The sequence below is a fragment of the Talpa occidentalis genome, unplaced genomic scaffold, assembly GCF_014898055.3.
Source record: "Talpa occidentalis isolate TD23 unplaced genomic scaffold, MPIMG_talOcc4v2.1 talOcc4.4, whole genome shotgun sequence".
Taxonomy (NCBI): domain Eukaryota; kingdom Metazoa; phylum Chordata; class Mammalia; order Eulipotyphla; family Talpidae; genus Talpa; species Talpa occidentalis.
Genome location: NW_023604295.1, coordinates 136,035,016 through 136,050,647, shown reverse-complemented (window position 1 = coordinate 136,050,647; position 15,632 = coordinate 136,035,016). Strand labels below are relative to the sequence as shown.

The following is a 15,632-nucleotide window of genomic DNA, read 5'->3' as shown; positions in this document are numbered from 1 at the left end:
GAGAAAGGAGATTGCCAACTTCCATAATGTGGGTGGGCCTCATCCAATCAGGTGAAGACCTCTATGGAACAAAGGTTGACCTCTCCCAAGCAAGGCAGAATTCTTCCAGTAGATTGCCCTGGATTTGAGCTGAAGTTCTTTCTGAGTCTTCAGCTTGTCAGCCCTTCCCATCAGATTTTGTACTTGCCAGTTTTCCAAAACTGCATGAGTCAGATCCTTAAAATAAATCTCTGTCTCTCATTGGTTTTGCTTCTTTGGGAACTGTGATACAAGCATTGATCACATCTCCTAGCCCCAACATTTCTTTATTTCGGGAGAGGCACTTGCTATTCAGAGTAACAAGGAAAAATGTAAAAATTCTAATGCACAGTGAGCTCCAAGTGTCTGCTATTTCTATTGATCCTTTCTAAATAATGAGCAAAAGCAATTCAGAAAGCCAGACTTGCTGCATTTTATACCAAGTTCCTATTTGACTCTGGCTGCAGGTTTTTAACCATGGCTTACTGTCTGAACTAAATGGACGTATGGACTAACTAATACCAGGGGTCCTGCTGTGTTTGAGGAAGGCTGACGTTTGCGCTTTGTGTCACAGTGATACCCTCAGTTGAAGAGTGACTGCTCAAGCCAGTCACATCCTCACTTCTAGGACATTTCTGCTTAGACATACAATGAGAGAGTCATTAAACAAAGGGAATAAACTAAAAGAAATAGGGAGAGAAGAAAGTAGAATAAATTATGGCACAAAGACATATCTCCATGCTACACAGAAAGCAGTTTGAAGGGGCTGATATTTCTGTGAGTCTATGAAGCTCCTGGGAGGTTACAAATACTACAAAGCAGTGGTTCCAGTCTCACCTTGCTTATGCAAGTATTTTCTGCTTTTTAGCACGTTCATGTTTACTTTAAACTTAATTTCCATTAGTGACCAAGGTAATCTCAGTGTGTCCACTGCTTTGAATATGAAGGGACTAATACATTACTATTTTTAAGAAACATTTAAAGGCATATTTAAACTGTCCAAAAACCTTAGGGGGTGGGAAATGTACATTTTATATTTTAAAAACTATTGCATTGATTGTCAAATATATTTTGTTCATTGTTTCAAAAAATGCCTACAAATATTTTTTTATAAACAGAGGTAGTTTTGCTTTTTTTTTTAGTAGTTTAAAGTAAAAATAAGTTGACTATAGTTCATAATTAGTTTGCTGACTAGGAGCTTATATTTTCTGCTTATTTTAGCATAACAGTGACAAAGGAAAACAGAGTCTTCTACATCATTATTTATATCTACAGCCACTTCTATATCTCCAGGTATGGGGTCCAGCTCAAGTCTGGTGAGGTTTTACTCAGCTGATGGAGCAGCCTAGAGGAGTCTGTGGGTTTCAATTCATATTCCAGAAAGTTTTCACAGATTGTCGATCAGGGGAAGTAAAGGTGTAGAACAGCCATAGGGTGTCTACTCAATGTTGATTCCTAGTCAGATTTTCTAAACATGTAGCTGTCTATGCTCTTTTGAGTGAACTGATTGAAGTAGTTGTTTTGTGTAAGAATGTGCGGTGGAGAATGGCCCGCAGTGTAGTTGCATTAGTGCCTGGATGACAACCTAGCGTACAAAGTGGAGGGGCAAGGCATTTCCCTACCCACAGTCCTAGGGAACCTTGGTGGGGGGTGAAAAGCACAGGTTAACACTGTAGGGACATGAGGTCACACTGCTTCGGGTCCCTGCAGTGAGATGCCGAGACTGAGTCACTCTTCACCATCAGTTGTCAGTGCATGGCCAAGGCAGAAGAAGAGAAACATTAGTGTTTGGCAAATTACAGACATCCATAGAGCTCAGAAATACAGTGAGGCTTTATAGAGAGGAGACTAGAAGTTTGTATAAGATAGAGAGCAGATATCAGAGAAATTGAGACACCACTATTAATACGGAGTCCATTAAATAAGCAGGTGGATGAGGCACAGGGAAATTCTGGTTACATGTGTCCTAGTGGGAAATAGTCAAAGCAGGAAAAGTTATTCAATAGATAAGAATAAGCAATATATAGAAACAGAATTGTTCCAGAATTCTTTGGAATTATGCCATTAATTTGAATGTGTGCACATAGAATCACTAGATATATGTTAGATGTAACATACATGTACATGTGTGAAGTCACATGGATAGAATCACACATGTATATGTATTTTTTCTAAATATTTTTTCTAAATTTTTTTCTTCTTTAAAAAATGTGATTAATAACATTTAATCACCCCTACTTTATAGAGACATTAAGTCAACGTGCAAAAAGCAACTATATTCATATTAAGGCACTTTGCATATAGAAAAGAATGAAATGAGAGAAATGCATTCAAAGAATAATACAGGATTTACAACAATAGTGATGTCTTTTTTGTAAGTATGAAACTGACTTCCTAAATTTGAATAATAAACTCACTGTCTTTGTTTTGATTATAAAAATACTGATAATGAGTAATCAAGACAAAATATTTAATTATGCTACATAATGTATTTCTATTGTAAAACACAAGAACTAAAACTTATGTATCAATCTAACAATTTTGTTTATAAATTAATTGCCATAATAATTTCAAAAGTTATTCCTTAATAACTTTAAAAAAATTTTATATGCATGTGTGAATTCTGCTACTAATATATGAATCCCTATTAATGTGTACCACTAAATTCTATTAGATTGTTATCTAGGTCAATGTCTATTAAGTTAATCTAGTCATTCCAGCACAATAATGAATTTGGATCCCTTAGGCTCAGTTGGTCACCATGGAAATTCAAATCATTATTAATTGGCTGATAATACTAATTCCATTGTGGTCTTAATCATCTCATATCAGTGAGTCAAGCAGTATTAAATTATTTATCCATGAAGTCTTATTTTTCCATCATGTTATAATATCTATTTTATAAAGAATGCAAGTTTGTTATACATGTTTTTGGACAGTGATGTTTTCCTCAAAAAGAAAATAATCCTGGTTCCGAGCATCACCATTTCTGAGAACCAGTTATACTGTGCTTCTTTGATGGTGAAGCGTCAGAAGGCTCAGCTGTTCTCATCTGGCATGAAGTCTGCTCAAAAACTAGTGCTATTCACTCAAAGAGCATCAAGTCAAACTGGCATTTATGGCTCTAAAGTGAATGCTGGAAAGTGTTGCTATCCCTCTCCAGTGCTGGCACATTCCCTCCCCTAGTGGGTAAACACACACATCTCCTCTATAGCACTCATTAAATGCTGCAGCCAGCAAGGCCCAGAGCTCATTACTGATAAATTTGTGCCAGTTCCGGGATAAGAATTTTGGAGGATGTTCAAATAATCACTTGAATCTCTATGAATTATGCCTAAAATACAATGCCTGAATGAAAATTTAGGCTTGAATGAATTACAACATCTCAAACCACAGGAAATTCTCAAATTTTGCAGCATTAGCCCGTTGCAAAAACTTTCAATCATGGTAATGTCAGATTCTTTGGTCATCAAAATGTATTCTGTTTTTATTTATTTTTTCATTTTTAAAAATTTTATATATTTTCTATATCATTTTCCATTTTTGCACAATGTATGCATTTTCATCTTGGTTATAGTCCCCTTACAATTCCCACCCCCCTTGTTTTGATCCTATTCCCTCCTCTTCCTCCCACCCCTGTAGTGTGTCTCTGGTTTATAGTTGCTGCTTCTTCCTGAAAATTACATATGTTACAAAAGTACATAAATGGCTTAAATTTAAACTCCCTCTCCTGCAAGGTAAAGTCACAGCAAAAACAGCAAGTCTAACTTTGTGGTATTTCAAGATCAGAGCTACTTAGAGCAGACAGAGAGCACTGGGGTTGAGGTAAAAGGATAGATAGGGTAGATATTCCAGTTTTCTGCTTGGCAAGCTGCTAGAAATTACAGATTTATACTTCACAGCTACTTCAAAGCTGCACAGGGAAAGGTTAAAAGAGAGAAGAGTAAAATTGCGTGCAAGACTTCAGGAAAATGAATGGCAGACATAAAGTCAATTTAACCTTAGTCTACTTGATCCATTTAAAGTGAAATCATTGCTTTGCTAGATGTTTCTTATCTTTTCGTTCTTGGCTCTTAGAGGACATCATCTTCCTTCAGAAGAAGATTTGTCATTTCTTCGTGATCCAGGGTTATGATCTACCCCTATGACTACTCCCCAAGGTGGGCATTTAGAGCAAGAAAAACATTAATAATAATCAAAACAACCACCCTGTGAAACAGATTTTTTGACAAATCATCAATACAATATTTAAAGGGGAACAGGTTTGGGGAAGATATTTGCAAATGTTTGTATTTGTGACAAATCCTAAAATAAAAAGAGATAGCTCTTTTTGAATCATTAGTTAATAGGAATCCCCTAATGGGAAGTTTTGGGAGAATTTATGTCAATTGACTAGATGTAAGGCATGAGAAAAATTATGACAGGTGATTCAAATCATTATATACATGTAGGAATATGGGTTACAAATAACCCATATTGAGCATAACTACATTCCAGATAGTCTGTATAATTTAATTAACACAAAATAGCTCTCTATGATAGGAGCTATTATTAAACCATGTTTTATTAATGAGAAAAATAATGCTAACTAATCTCATGCACATTTGCCCTTGGGAAGTTCAGATTTCAGAGCAAAGAAGTAGTTCAAGTTTTGCAACAAGTAGTTAAATTTATTTTTCAAAACATATTGTCTTAATTTTTAACACAAACTGATTGCAGTTTAATAAATATTCTGAGATTTTTTTTCTGCAATTTTCATATTGTAATGGTGAAAGGATTTTCCCTAGATAATTGCCAGTCTCTTCAGTCTCAGCTAAATTTTGTTCTATTATTAGACATATAAATGATACATCCAACAATCTCTTCACCTCTATTTTACATTTTCATTACTATACAATGACTGCCAAAGGAAATATTTTATTAAAAGTTAATTTTAATCTAATGAATAATCATGAATGTTATTTTGGTAATACTTCTCAAAGTTGACCACCTCCCAGCAAATCTCATTACAAAATTTATTGAGAGCATATCATAGATACATAATGAAAAAGATGCCAGATATTATTTTTTAAGATAGAAGAGGCATCAATAAAAGATGACCAGGAGTCACTGTAATTAGAACAAAAGTAGCATTTTTTTAGTTTCTGGCTCCCATTCTGTTTGGTTGGCAATCTTGTTCAATAATGTAGAATTAGGACATTTAAGAGCAAAATGGGTCCCCGATTAGCACTAAAGTGAGCTGTTTTTAAAGCAATTTAAGAAAGTCTACTGTCAATCATTTTAAAGCATGGCACATTCCTACACTAAACAGTGTTTTCGTTCATACCCTTTAGATGTTTTGTTATGAAAATTCACAATTAGTATGAACTGTTAGTAACTTAGATTATGAATCTTAAGAGGAAATGGCTTTCCAAAAGGAAAAAAAATAGCAATTATGTTGTGTCAGGTGAACATGCAGAAGTGTCATTATTCAAAAAAAAATGCAGTTCACAAGATTCAAGATAATGCTATGATATGGAGCCTTTAGGAGAGTGATTCTATTTTGCAGAATCAAAAAAAAACTAATTAAATAAATATATGTGTGTATAAATAGAGAAGGAAAGATAATTGCTATAAAAAGTAAGTAAGGTAAAATGATAGAAAATGAATGAAAGGGGTTTCCTCTCTATGTGATAATATGGTGAGTGATGTGCCTCTCTAAGCAGGTGATCTGTGTTCTGGAGACCTTAGTGAAGGGGAGAGTGATTATGAGTACACAGACTACAAGTGTTCCAGGCACTAGGAACAACAAGTGAAAACTTATATTTAACATGTTTACGGAAAACCAAAGAGATCAAGGTGTCTAGTGAAGAGCCTCAACATTAATAAGCAGGAGATAAAGACAGACACATGTCAGGGTAGATCATGTTGCATTTCATTGTTAGGATACAGAGTTGGATTTAATTTAGAATATGATAACCTGACTTTGTAGGTTTTGGAGCAGAAGAGTGAAATGATCCAGTTATATATTTTTAGATGATCTGGTTGTTATTTGAAGAGCTGATAATTTAAGGAGACTTAAATTAGTTTAGGAAAGACAGACAAATGGTTTGGATCCAAATGAACAGTGAAAGCTCCTCCAACTACACTGCATGCTGTTCAACAGCTACTGTAGATCTTTTGTGTCTAGATTTTCTTCCTGAGTTTGGAGCTGTATTTGAGATATATTGACATTTAAACGTATTTGCTGAATGAGTGATTGAATGAATAAAGTGATAGGACTCAATGAACTTGGGTGTTCAAGGTTTTATGACTAACCGAGACAATGGAAGTGGTAAAGTTAGATATAATTTCGTAGGATTCTTGAGGGTATTACAGGATGTATGTGTTGACTGTGATTACATGAGGGTATAACCAACTCAAAAAAATACTTCAAAAACATTGAAAACAGTCTTTTCTCAGTCAAATTTAGTTACACTGAATTTGAAAACCAATGATAAATTTATTAAAAAATCTTCCGAATTAAAATAAGAAGATTGAATAAGAGAAAATTGCAAATTTCAGAACTAGAAATAAGTACTTTAAAAAATACAAATTCAGTAATCTTGAAAAATATTTATAAAACACATAAGCATGTGTACACATGCTCACACACCATTTTTTTATGCTTAGGAAAGGATGTTGTGAGAATCAGAAAACATTGCATACTAATTAAGAAACTAATTGCGTATTCTTCTTAATATTCAGCAGAAGTTGTTAGAGACAGTTTAGGGAAATGCCAAAGTTTATCTTTATTTCAGAACTGTAATACCATTATTTTCAAATTTTAATGAAGAAATGTCTGCTGTATAGTTTTTAGATATTAGAACTATTGTTTGGATCATGTATAACATAGAAATAAGCATTGAGTATGGATTAATAGCAGTCTGTGTACTGTTTTCCATATTATATAAAAGGAATCCATACTTTTGTTGTTTCCATTCAACTTTTATAAATAATTCAAATGATGATTCAAAAATATGCGTATCAGTTTTGTGTTAGAATACAACTCAAAAGGATAGCAAACCAATACAAGAGTAAATCTAGTGTCAAAAAATTATTAAATGACATGAAACTAAATGAAATGTAATGGGATCACATATAGAAAATGTCTGACTAGAAAAGAATGTCTACACTATGACAGTGTTCGTAGCAGTCCATAAGAAAGAGAAATCAGATATTTGATTGGATGAAACCATAGCTTTTTTAGATATTGAGATATAACTTTATCCTTTAAAATTTTGTTTATATCTTTCAGAAAATCTTTCTGTCACTGATATTCTATGATTGGTATCCTCTTCTACAGCTAAACTGGTTAATCCTCAAACATGGAAGTGTGAAATTCATGCATTATGACTCAATTTTTTGATAAAATCCAAACACAAGCAAACTGCAACAAACTTTCTTTGTGGATAAAAAACTATTGAGAAAAATAAGTGTAACTCAAATTTCCCACTTTGGAGGGGATAGATCAACACCAGTGATCCCCTTTTCTTGATCTATGCATAAACAGAGATATATATTTCACATTGACTCTGTACCTGCGTGTATGTTTTTGTGTGTATAAATTGCCTTTATTTATGCTAGATTTAACATTTTTTAAAATGATGAAGTATAGTTTATTGCACTTATTCTAGAACATTCAGTGAGTCATTTAAATACTGGTATTTACAAGCTTTTTGATTCCATAGAAGTTTGCTCACTAGAAAATTTATTTTATCTTGTTTCTTTGTAGGTCATTTTTCCTTTCTCAAGTGAGGATGAAGATAAAAAAGGTATATTTGTCCTGGAGGAAGAAAATGTGGCAAAAACCAGAAATAAATGTGAAGTACTGGACTACATATTAAAAACTCATAGACACCAGTCAAGGATCTATATACCAAATCAAGTGAAAGAAATTTAGATGGATTAATAATTACAGTTATCATTAGTTAAGTTTCTAATATATCTAAATAATTGGCTAATTATTTTAAGTATATTATCCTTACCAATTATAGCAATTCTGCATAACAGAAAATCATAAAGACAAGTTGATTTGCTGCTTACACAGTTCATGTATGGAAAAGCTAGTATATGAAGCCAGGCATGTCTCTCCCATATGTGCCCTTGTCATTATGTCATATTGCCCTAATATTATTATCTAATGTCTGGCAGTAGGGTTTAATGGAGCATAAGACCTGACTTCTAATCAAGCTCTGCAAGTTATTAGTTGTTTGACCTTGGATAATATTTAATAAATTCTTAAGGACTCGGTTTTTCTCTTTCTCTCTAACAAATTGGTGCTAATAATACCTACCTATTCAAGCCACTATGAGGTTTAAAAGAATAAGTAAGGCAAAAAACATCTTTCAATAAATTTAGCTTATATTATTATTATTATTAACTTTTGGCAGCTTCATTGAGTTAGATTATGTGAACATCACCCCAAATCCTCAGCTTCTTGTGGTTACAAACAGGAACAGATCACTAGATTAATATAGGGCTGATCAAGCAAATGCAAGAAAAAGACAAGAAGGCTGGAAAAGTGAGGATGTGGGTAAGGAATTCACTTTTGTGACCATATAGAGGATCATGGCCAAGATGGAAACACAATGAAACTTGGAAGAAGTTGATTCTCTGATTCTCTGGGACGAACAGCTTTGGTGAAATGGGGTGATGGGGACAACTTAATTTGGAGTATAAGAATGAAAGAAGCAAATGAAGGGAGAAATTGATGAAGGCAACCACACAGGACCCAGAGCGAAGAACATTTCATAGTCCTGAAAAATTTTGCAACTGTTAAAATACTGTCACTTTAATTTTCCCAAGGGGGTGAGTAACGAGCAAGGCTGCCCAGAAAAACCTGAGACTGTTGAATTTTATTTTAGGTATATTATTTTACCTAATATTATTTTAGGTATATTATTAGGTATATTATTTTATAAATAAAATTATAATTTTATTTTAGGTATATTTATTTTAGGTATATTAGGTATATTTATATTAGGTATATTATTTAGGTATAACTGGAACGCAGTCCTGTTGAGTCCCATTACTGCTCAAATATCTTTACCAAACAGTAGTTCCCTGTTTCTGTGACATCCTCACTATGGAAGAAATGGAACGCCTTTGGTTGAATAAGAGAATGTGAATTTCCTTGCATATGTTATTCACTTTACTCCAATTTCTCCTTATTTATCCATTTTTTCTGAATCCATTTTCAATAATTTAACTTTTCAGTTTTCTAGAAGGACTTAATTTCCTTTCATCACTTTTCCTAAGAAGTAAACTAATTCCTCTCTCTCTAGTCTAAGAGTAGAATTCTGAAACACAGACAACTGCCAGTCTGTGCAAGTAATGCCAACCTCAGGTTCTCAATTCCTAACATCCACCTGCCAAAGTCTGGAACTGTGGTATCCCTTTGACACTTTACAGCGCCAGTTAGGTATACTTTAGCCCTAATGAGTAAATCTGTCTAAATATACAGGTCTACAAGTCAAGTATCACTGATAAACTCCAAGATATCTTAGAAATTATTGAGTATCAATTTGTAAATATAAAGTGCTATAATTTTCCGAAACTTCAACAAACTCCTCTCAATGTTGTAAAGGTTATTCATTATTTTTTTTCTTTCTGAAATTCGAGATTGTATTAGTTTTTTCCAGCACGGACTTCAAATATCCCCATGAGACCTATCTTCCCCTGTGAAGAAATACTAATTAGACATCCTGTAAGTGACAAATGAAACACTGCAGTAAGTAAAGCAACAGTTTGGCGTACACAGGAACTTCATACCTGAGCGCTTTGCCTCTTTCTGAATGCTTTCATAGTCATGCCAGTCCTTTCTTCTCAAACCATCTGTCCATGCATAGAACTGCCCATCTCCCAGGCCCAGTGGAAATGTCTGCGGAAAAGGAAAGCATTCAGAGTATAAAAAGGAGGTATTTCTGTTTGCAAGGTAGGTTAAAAACAGCCAGACACATAACAGACAATCAAAGAATATGTGTTGAATTAGTAATTCTGAGTATGTAGAAAAGAGAGCTATTGTTAGTGACCAGATGACTGCACATTACAACTTGATTTTAAGCTTTTAAAATTAGACGATGTGTCGTCCAAATACCTATTTCCTATTTCATGACATACTAGGCATTAATAATTCAGTATATCACATCCTTTAAGTATAAATGCCCTGCCATTTTCATTTGCCCAAAGTTAAAATACTGGTAAAGCTTTCAGTTTTGGTGTTAAATGGAATTACGTTTGTAATTTGTTCAGTTTATTCATTTTGATCATGCATATGACATGATCATTTACTGACTGCTTACTATGTGCCAGGTACTATGTTAAATATAGTTTCCCACTTTATCAGAATGTAGAGTGTTCCTGTGAAATCTTTTGTAAACTGATATTGCGTAAGTGAAGAAGCAACTACCATTAATTTATATGAAAATTTGTTAAGGTTCCCAGATCCCCCAAAATAACTTACCAAAGCATAGCAAATAATACATGAAACTAAAAACTAACATATAGTTAATGCAAAAACTTAGATGATAGGGCCTCCCTAGTGGTGCAGGAGGATGAGTGCCGCACTATGCAACTGTCTGCAGCCTCTGCAGTGGGGGTTTGATCCTGGCCAGATGGCACGGATCCCACATGGCTCGGCAGGCCTCTCCTGTCATGCCCGCTGCTTCCCTCAGCAGTGTATTTCATCAGTCTGCCTGTTCTGTTCCCCGTTCTGTCTCTGGTGAATCCTCTCACCCTCCCGAGCATCTGGCCTGTACCCCAGTTCTTGTATTAAAAAAAACTTAGATGATAAATACACAGCCTATATAAAGTATTATAGTTCCTAGAAAGGAGGTTGGTAGTTGTCCTCTTACTGGTGGGGGTGAGCGCTGCTTCCATAAGCATTCATTGCAAATCAACTCTGAACCTGATTTTCACTTTTCACCTTTTGTCATAAGAATGAAAATCCAATTGGAATTTCTTCCAGTTAGCAAAAACAGCAACTAACGTGCGTCAAAGAGGTGAAGTGACACAAAAAGAACTTCTGTAAAGCAGGGATAGCTGTAGCCTGCGTAAAGAGTTTGTTCAATTTTGATGATAATCTTTGGTTGTACATTTTCACTTTTCTTACAATAAAACAGATGCCCAGAGAACTAAAATAGTTTGAATTAAATCAGAAGTTAGGATTTAGATCACTTCTATTAAGATCAAATTTGTGACCATAACAACTGTTCAATATTATCTCCCAACTGGATTCCTGTTAAACAATAGTACATGCTTACACTTGGAGCTGAATCATCATCCATTTGACAACTGAAGTCACAACATGTCTTGTGCTTTGCTCAAATCCAGTATGTTGTAATGTCTATTTGAAAATTATTTCTGTGTATATTGTTGAGGCTACTGCTTTTTGTTATGGTGTATTTTTCTAGGATTAGGGAGCAAAAATGCTTCAAATGAAATTTGTTTTTTCATAATCTTAATATTTAATATATGTAAAATATGTTGTCATATTCATGTGCCATTTTCCTTTTTAGTTCAGTTTTGGAAATAAATATCACAACTACAAAATGATGAGCAGAAAAATTTTTAAAGTTTCAATTTCAGCAAAGATAAAACTGAGTAGTTTCAGTGCTGCAATTTTATTCTGCCAGCAAAATGGAATGCCTTATTCTTTAGAGTTAATGCAAGTACCATCAATCCATCATTATAGTTTATAAAGGATCCACTTATTTTGAAAGGGTGAAAAAAGCTTAATGTTACAAAGAAAAGTAGTTAAAATAAGAGGGAAGATTTTCTAAAATCATCTCTATTTTCCACATATGTAAAGAAATTTGTTCATAATAGTGGTGAGTTTAGGATAGAAAACAAGAATTAACACAACAATAATGGAGGGTTTACACAAAATATTAAAAATTATAAAGATAAATTTTAAAAGAGAATGGCAGGAAAAGAAAAGTTATGGGAAAATTCACAAAAAAAAGGATATAGTAAAATTATAAAGAAATTAAGAAATCAGTTTGGGGAATATGATTGCAAACATTAGAAAAAGGCATGCATTGTTTTCTGATTGATGTTAATTCTATAATTAGAAATACTAATAAAATTCAGAAACAACATTAAAACGCAACCAATGTATTTGTCTCAAATATTTACATTGGTAAGTACTGACACTAATGAAAATCTTCTAATACCAATTGTAAACATCACTTTCAGATAAAAGTAGAAAGTTTCAAAACAAATTTGACATGAAATATAGAGTTTGTGTGAACTCCAAATACTCAAAGCTCTCTCTGATTACTATATTTAGTCTATCTCCATTTTTTGATATATTTAATGTAGAGACTTCTTAGCAACTGTTAATATGGCAAATTTAACAGAAGAATTAGAATTAACCTTTTATTTCCCCATAAATGCTATGATAATGACAATGAAGCATCAAATGAATAAAGAAACAGAGAGTAAAATTGACATGAACTTTTGTAAATGACAATTATTGGAAGGGAAGCATATTTTTTATTCATGAAATCCTGACAATACTTAAAAAGGAAGCACTGGATATTTCTTAGAGTGAGGTTAAAGGTTAATACAAAAAGACTCATGTGTTTTATATGGGGCATTACACAGCGCTTCTCCCCAATACCAACCAACAATCAAACAATTTCTGAGACCCAGTCACTGACCCAGTCACCCAAAGAGAACTGGAGTTTGAAAGAGAGTATGTTTGGGGGCTACTAGAATTAGTTGAAAACAGGTTGCTGAGCAGTAAAAAAAAAAATCCAATGTCCATGTAAGTCTATTTACCAAGTGCTGTCAACAAAAGCTATCTCTCTACACTAGGCTTTTAGAAAACTGCCATCCACATTACTCCAGGTAGATAGAGGGAAATGAATTTCCCTCTGGAAAACAGGGATCAGAAGCGATACGGGTCCACTGGCTTCCTGGTGCACCCCAGTAATTGCTTGGGGACTTCTCCACACAGGCAACTTCATAGTAGCATTTTCACGACCTCAGTCATGAGCATGAGCCTCAGAAGGATGCCAGGTATTTAAGAGCACTTTTAACATAAAATTCTGAAGTTGAAATAAACAAAATAGATAATACACTTGAAGGGAACGGGCAATGTAACACTCAGAAGAAAACGTCGAAAAGTAGATGCATTTAATTTCATCAAAGAGCTTTGAGAAAAAGTTCCTCTACAGAAACAGAAATTTAGGAAGAATTTAGAGAATAACAAAAGAGTTATTGGACAGAGAAAATGGGATTGCAGGCATATGGGAATTGAGAGACACTTTGGAAATGTCTGAGAACATTAGGAAGAAACAGAAAAGAAGGAGAGAAGGAAGACGAGGGAGTGGAGAAGGAAATGGAGCAGAAACAAGACTGTCACAGGCAAAATGAAACAGCAGTGAAGTCAGGTAGCAAAATGGCCCCAAGGTCAGGGATCAGCTGGTCCTGAGGGCACTTGAGGGGGTGGGTAGCAGCTCCAGGAGGCTCTCTGTGAGCAGGAAAAAGCACCTAGATAAGTAAACTTATTCTTCGCTATTTTAAAAGTCCTATTTCTGGCAGTCTCACACTTCTTTCAAAGAGATTGGGATGAATTAATGATGCAAGTACAAAAGTCTAAGCAAATGAAAAACATGGCAATTAAGATTAGAGGGAAAAATGTACAAGGGAGAAAGTATATCTATAGCACACTATTTGATTCAGGTATGAATGCTCTTATCTTAATATTGATTTAATTAAAATTGATGCTATAACTTTACCAAAGGTTGAGGGAAAGAGTGGAATAAGATAATTGAATACACATTTTATATAGTAGAAAACAATAGATAAAACCAAAATGGAGAAAAAAGTCAAAGAAAAGTAATATACACCTGCTTTCTAAAAATATGGAAGCTACAAAAGCTACAAACTACAAAAGCTGAAAGATGCATGTGTTGTCCCTGGATATCAAATTTGCAAGTAGAAGGAAGTGGGCCAGGGGACTGTTGGTTACCATTACAGGCTTTATTTTATGGTTACATTCAAAAATTACTTGTAAATACTACTTTATATAAATCTCAAATAAAATCTTTAGACTGTCTTTGCATTTATGAGTGCTCCAGCCAAAATATGCAGGCATCACAGCAGAGGAATCGGGTTAAAGCAGACTGTGCTTGTAAAGGCTATCTGAGGATTTGTCACACTAAAACCTCCTCTATCTGTAGTAGGGTAACCCACAGCTTAACAGCACAGCATCACCAGGGAACTCGTTAGAAACACAATTCCTAGGTCCCAACTCATGCCTGTTAAATCAGGAACTATAAGAGGAAAGAGACACTGAAATTTATATTTGCATAAGTTTTCCAGGTGACTGGGGGGCTTATTAAAGTGGGAAAACCACTAGCAATCCATGCAAGTAGGAAATTAACACTATTATATTATTAAGAAAATAAGTCTGACTCATTTGCAATACATGTGACTCAATCTACTGTAGAATCCTCTTCGTGTTGAGGGCTGATGACCAACATAAGGATTAATGTGTTTATATCCTTTTCGCTTGCCAGAAAGGCAGGTGAATAAACTTAAATCAATCCAGTACATTTGTACAGTATCACCTTGGTTCTGAAAGCTTAACCACCCGGTAAATGGCCCATCAGTATTCTGACCTTTCCTTCCACATGAGCAACTCCAGGGCCCAGGCCCATGTGACCTCCTCATGATTATATATCACAGATCCATTACCTATGCCCTTGTAAAATACATGAGAATATTGTACCTCCATATCTCAGAGCCCTCATTAGGGGGGGCATGTATGTGCGAGTACCCTTCCTATTTTTCACTTTATGGGCTTTTTACTTACTGTAAAGTCACAGATTACAATAAGTCTAAAAAACAGCAGACGTGAAGAATCAGAATCCATTAAATAGAAACCATATGCAGTAAAGCTGAACCCTAGTGCTTGTCAAAAAATAACATACCTGAGTATGGGTATGAGAGAAACTTTGAAGACTAAAAGTTTATTCATTACCAATGTGTTAACCATAGGCTGCAAAGGTAAGCAACCTCCGGACTCAGAGTTGTGATATTCATGGGTGAAGAACTTGGGGGTAGTACTCCAGGCAGTGATGGACCACCTGCCCACTGCTATTCACGCTTATATCATCTTGAAACACCTCTCAGGAGCTGTCAGTCTGGAAAACTCCAGGGAATTAAAAACAAACAAAAATCTCTTGTCTTTAAATTAGAGCAATTTTGTTTAAACAGATGGTGATGGTATTAAAAAGATACATCTGTGAAATCTCTATGAAGACTGTATTCTAAAACCTTAGATTTTATTATCAACACCCATGGAATTTTATCCTCAAAATCAGCCATATACCCACCATTATATTTGATCCTTAGAAGACAAGATAATGTAGTAGAAGTAGCTTGGATCCAGTGCCAGAAGACATAAATTAGGGTTTCAAACCATAATGCAAGGAAACTTACATTTCCTCCAGGCCCCCATATTAATGCATTTTTGAAATTAGGGTAATAAAAATAATACCTACCTTACTAAACTGACAAGTTTTTTGAGTAGTAAATCAGATAAAGTATGTGAAAGTCCTTGGTTTATGATAAAGCAATAT

The 15,632-nt window shown here is 34.5% G+C and overlaps 1 protein-coding gene across 1 annotated transcript in view; it reads right to left on the bottom strand.

The window, feature by feature from the left end:
- Positions 1 to 15,632, bottom strand: part of GALNTL6 (polypeptide N-acetylgalactosaminyltransferase like 6) — an 884,110-nt gene that overhangs the window by 568,196 nt on the left and 300,282 nt on the right. Inside the window, exon 2 of the mRNA XM_037526440.1 lies at positions 9,811 to 9,919. Coding sequence (XP_037382337.1) covers positions 9,811 to 9,919 — 109 coding nt within the window. The remainder of the gene's footprint in view (positions 1 to 9,810; positions 9,920 to 15,632) is intronic.